Raw genomic sequence first — 5,323 nt, forward strand, 5'->3', positions numbered from 1 at the left:
ATTACAAACCTAATTAATTATTCATATATTAAACGACAAAATATTTGCCCCAACGTTTAACGTTATTCTGACTACACGTGGAAGAATCTATACTACTACAAGTTTCAAAAAGTATAGGTAACTAACAACTTTTGTTTAACAATGTGTGAACAATGTAAACTAATAGGATTAATAGAGTAAATTTAATTAATAGCATTACACTAGGGTGTAGTGTATTTTTATTAATAGCATTCCCCATACAGTTTTCACTTTAATATAGTTACGCTTACTCTAACATTTAATATTACGCATACATTACTCAAAACCTATCTGCTACACTCCAGTTCAGGATTCCAACGGGATCGGTGGACTTATAAATATGGAGGCACACTCCTTTGCCACACTCCATATCCGCAACTCTATACACATATCCCCATCCCATTGAAATACGAACTAACAGGAACAAACGTAAAATGACAATAAACCGTTTCTCAAATACCCCCTTCCTTCCGAACGACATTTGGGTTACATTAACCGTTAAAGTTGCGTCAAACTCCATTCAGGACCTCTGCAGTCTTAGAATGACCTGCAAGGCTGCACGGGATATAGGAGACGCGGATATTGTTCACCGCAGTGTTTCTATACTGCCACCGCATGTGACGCTGTGGTGGTGGAGCCGCGACATCGAGGCAACGAGATTCTTTGACCGCTGTTTGGCCGCTGGTCATCCAGAGCTTCTGTTTCGTGAGGTGCTTCGGGAACTCTTCATCAGACGTAACCAAGACGTTGGCTTCCAAATGCTGAATAGTGCAACAAGTAGAGGCCATGAAGCAGCTAAATATGCACTCTCGATGACGTTGCTGCTTCGCACGGACGACAATGATGGAAAACGGAAAGGACTCGAACTGTTTCGCGAGCTAGATGCAGCTGGTTTACTCGCCGATTGTAACGCTAGGTGCTTCTCAATACTGAATAACTCGTGGCCGGGTGAGGTCCAAATGCCCCATATAGAACAACATACGGTGTGTGCCTCGCCCAGGTGCTCCACCAGGGGCCACATGGGTCTTCTGTATGACTATCGCAGACGGGCAGCAGAGCAAAACTCCGTCCATGCTTTCGGAGGGGCCGCTCATATCCCCTGCATCCACTGTCGCGCGAACTACGAGTTGCTACTCTTCGTCAACCTCCCATGAGTTAGGTTCCCATGCAGATTTAATGTTCTGTTGTTTACACTTTGCCTGTAAAAGTTTCGTACAACATATTTGGTTACTAAAATCAATTTCGTTAACTATTGCACATACCTTAGTTGTTAAATTGTCTTCTTTCTTTCATTGATAACAGTACAATACTAAAAAAACAGGTTATGATTTCTACTTGTCAATTTAAATAAACTATAGAAAATTTCACTCCACTCCCTTGCGAGATGCTAAAATGACACTTTTCTCTCCTCTATTTTATAAATCTACATTCCCCTCTTTTCTAACTTTTAAAAACCTCCTCTTTACTCTATTTTAAATTTTTTGTATTAACTAATATTAACTTTATCTATTTTTTAAGAAAAAATAAATTATTTTTTGAAAAAATACTCATTAGCAAAAATTTTATTTTTTATCATTAAATTTTGCTTACCAAAGTACCCTTTAATAATTTTTTTATTGATTAAATTGTATTTTTACCAAAATACTTTTAAAAAAATTAATAGTTAAATTATTTTTTTCTAAAAGAGGTAACAGAGTGTCATTTTAGTATCTCGCAGGGGAGGGGAGTGTAATTTTCTCAATAAACTATGAAACCAAACCATATTTGAAAGTAAAGGTATAGGTAAACCATTATTTACCTAGCACTCCCCTAAAAAATTTTAATAACTTGCTCGGTTCTTTTATAAGACTCGTTTTTTTTTATATTTTGATTCAACTGGGTCCCCGTCATTCATCGAACCAACATTACGCTAGTCCAACCTTACTTTCTGGTCCTTGCAGAAGGACACATCTCATCCATACATTCGACCACTTTTTCCAGCCGTTGAAAATGTTACAGAAATATAATTTCCTGTTCACATCACAAGACTAATCGCCCTTGGGTATAAAAACCTCCAAATCCAACCTCCCATCTTACCCAAACTCAACACACCTCTCCCTTCGAATCTCAACATGGTCCGGGTCAACAAGAGATACTATGTTGTTTTCCGTGGGAGGGTCCCTGGTATCTATAGTTCCTGGCCGGCCTGTCATAGCCAAGTTAACGAATTTAGCGGCAACCTCCATAAGTCTTACCAAACCTTCGATGAAGCTCGTATGGCATTCGAACAATTCCTCTCTGACAAACGCTTACAGAATCAGCTCAACCACCATGTTGCTCTACTGCATCGTAGTCAACCACCAACCATTCAGAAGAACCCATCACCGATGGTTGACCAAGTACTCCCATTCGAGGAAGGCTTACAGGGTCATCGTCCGAAAGAACATGGAGACAACCACCCAAATATTGACCAAATATTCCCCTTCGACGAAGGCATCCAGGGTCATCGTCAAATAGAACAAGGGGACAACCACCCAACTGTCCGTCAAAACAACTGATCCAACCAAAAGCAGCGGCAACAAATTCTCTACCCGTGTATCCTATTTATCTTTGTTACTATCTTCGTCCTATACTTAGCTCTGGTTAGGAAGTAGGCTACGCTTAACCTTAAAACACCACCTACCACCATGTGTTACCTGCATTGTAGCAGGCTTACTTTTCACTGTCTTCCATTGTTTACTTTTTAACATATATTCAATTGTATTAATTACTCTAATCTTCAGTTCACGCATAACATTAGGTTATTATTCCATCATAACTATCATTAAGTCATCCAAGTATAATTATTCATACGTGATTTTAGCACTTTAACCCGTTAATCCATTTACCATCATCCTCTGTTTACGACACCTGAACACATACGGGACATGCATTCCAAAAGCCACCCCACGACAAATTTCCTTCTGTACACTATGTCACCGCAGGCACAGCCATACAGTCCAAGCCAGTCCCCAAAAAAAGACAAAACAAAAGTAAGCATATCTTCTTCTCATGCAGGGATATCTCTGCCAACATTTAAAACAACCACTGTACAATAACGACAAAACAAATTTGAGGGTCAAACAAACGGGATTCCACCCGAATCGTACTTCGTTGTATTATAAGGTAACGTCGTTAATCATAACATGATTATCACTAATTAACACAATTTTTTCCACATTATCTACTAAGCCTTTCGATTCAACAACAAACTAAAACACATTACATACTACTTTGCGGTTTAATCACCAAAAATAAAGGACGCACTACAATAACTGAACAAATACAACATAACCAAACACCAACGACACATTCAGAACACACACATCAAACTCTTTCTCCTTCAACATGGCGTCTTACAAGAGAATCGTAACTAGCCTTCAGCTTCTCGTAAGATTCTTCCAGTTGACCTACCCTGGCTCGAAGCGCGTTATTTGAGTCGCTAAGAAGCTTCGCCGTTCTGTAGTTATAATCCCGAATCTCTTTTCCAGTTACATCAAGCAACACGCACAGCATCTCATAAGCAGCATTCTCTGTTGCAGCTTTTTCAACCATCGAGAAACGACCATTGACAAATAGCTCTATCTCAAATGGATGCCCAGGAATAACAACCGTGAAGCCAAAGAACGGGCCTTGCTCTCCGACAAATCGTTCCACCTTGAAGAAACAGGGGCAAGGGATCTTTGCCTCCAGGCAAACTTTTAGCAACCACTCCTCTATGCTGCTCACAACTACAAAATCCGCGTTAAGCTCCTCCGCCGGAATTACAGGAAGTCCTTTTGCACAGTCATCGAACAACAAAAATCGCATAAATTCATAATTTTAATAACCGGACATAAAATGACCAGAATAAACATCACTAACAAAACTCCAAATCGAATAAAATCACATTCCATCACTGCAAAGCAGAGCTTCATAAATATACTAACTTTTAAAAAGCGAATGTCGTTTCATAAGTCTTACATGAAACAATTGGCCGACAAGGATAGCCTCCGCCGGAGATAGCCAATTTCTTGCCACCACCTCCATCCGGCGTCACTCGACCAGTTTCATCACTACGACCTTTCTCAGCACAAATCGACGACATCCTCGCTTTGAAGCACAAGCATGCGTATTCAAAGCTATTGAATCCGTGAAACTCAGGAAACGTATAATCCAGAACTTGCTGGTTCGCCTCCTTCCAACTGGTGTATACACCGGGCTTGTGCCCCTTCGTAACGGCAATGAACAAGAATCGTTACATATTCTCCTCCATCTCTCTTATACTCTCCTATCCTTCATACTGAAGTTGAATCTATATATAAACATTTATTCTCCATTCGAAGTTAGGTGCTTCGTTGTTAACCTTTCATTTTTTTTGTCACATATCATTATTAACGTTTTGTCAAATTTATGAAGTTCAATTCCTCCCTCGAATTTTTTTTGCCGTTCCCTTGAAGTTTATTTCATTTTCGGAATAAAAAAACGTCAGCCCATAAATTTTAACAAAATATAGGCCCAAACTGGGCTAAACAATTTCACCAGCCAACAAAAAAATAGGTTCCAGTCTCACCCCATAATTTTTTGCCATTTAGAAAGCAGCCCCAATGGGGGCCAAATTGAAACTCCACCCATTAACCCCTCCCTCCCTTCACCGGTGAACTTCCCACCTAACACATGCCACCTCACTGTACCTTACCTTCACGTGGCACTCTCTCATTTGGACACCAATGCAGAAAGGACATGGTGCACCAATCTCCTCAATTGGATAGGTGCAATTAATTAGATATAGGAATTAATTCAATAATTAGAAAATTAGATAAAATTCTAATTTAAATATCTAAATATCATTATTTTTAAATCTTTAAAACGTTAAATAGTAAATAGAAAAATAATCCAAGATTATAGAGTTTGGATAAAAATCTTAATTTATTTCAAATTCAATTAAACAAAACTACCTTTAATTATCTTCAATAAAATAATTTATGAACCTAAAATTGTAAATAAATATATATAATTTAAAATTAATTTGTAATAACTTTTCAAAAGTTCTAGATCTTACAGACAGCACTTCAAAAAATTTTCTATTAGATCGTATAAAAAATGACATCAACTCTAATTCCTACTTCTACCACCACCGTGGACCCCAACTCCATTTTTGCCAGCGAATTGTCCTTTTTTCTGAGTCCACTAACAATACTTTTATCTTCTCTTTTTTAAGTTACTCTTTTTAATGAATTCTCTTTTTGAAATTCTTCGTCAATAATAATCCAATTCCATTGGTGAGTTATAGCCTGCACCGGTCCAA

The 5,323-nt window shown here is 38.4% G+C and overlaps 1 protein-coding gene across 1 annotated transcript; it reads left to right on the forward strand.

Annotated features, from left to right (window-relative positions):
- Positions 453-1,172, forward strand: LOC107633556 (putative F-box protein At1g67623). Its single transcript, XM_016337170.1, has one exon. It carries the CDS (start codon positions 453-455, stop codon positions 1,170-1,172), a length of 720 nt encoding a protein of 239 aa, XP_016192656.1.

This window comes from Arachis ipaensis, chromosome B03 (assembly GCF_000816755.2).
Source record: "Arachis ipaensis cultivar K30076 chromosome B03, Araip1.1, whole genome shotgun sequence".
Taxonomy (NCBI): Eukaryota; Viridiplantae; Streptophyta; class Magnoliopsida; order Fabales; family Fabaceae; genus Arachis; species Arachis ipaensis.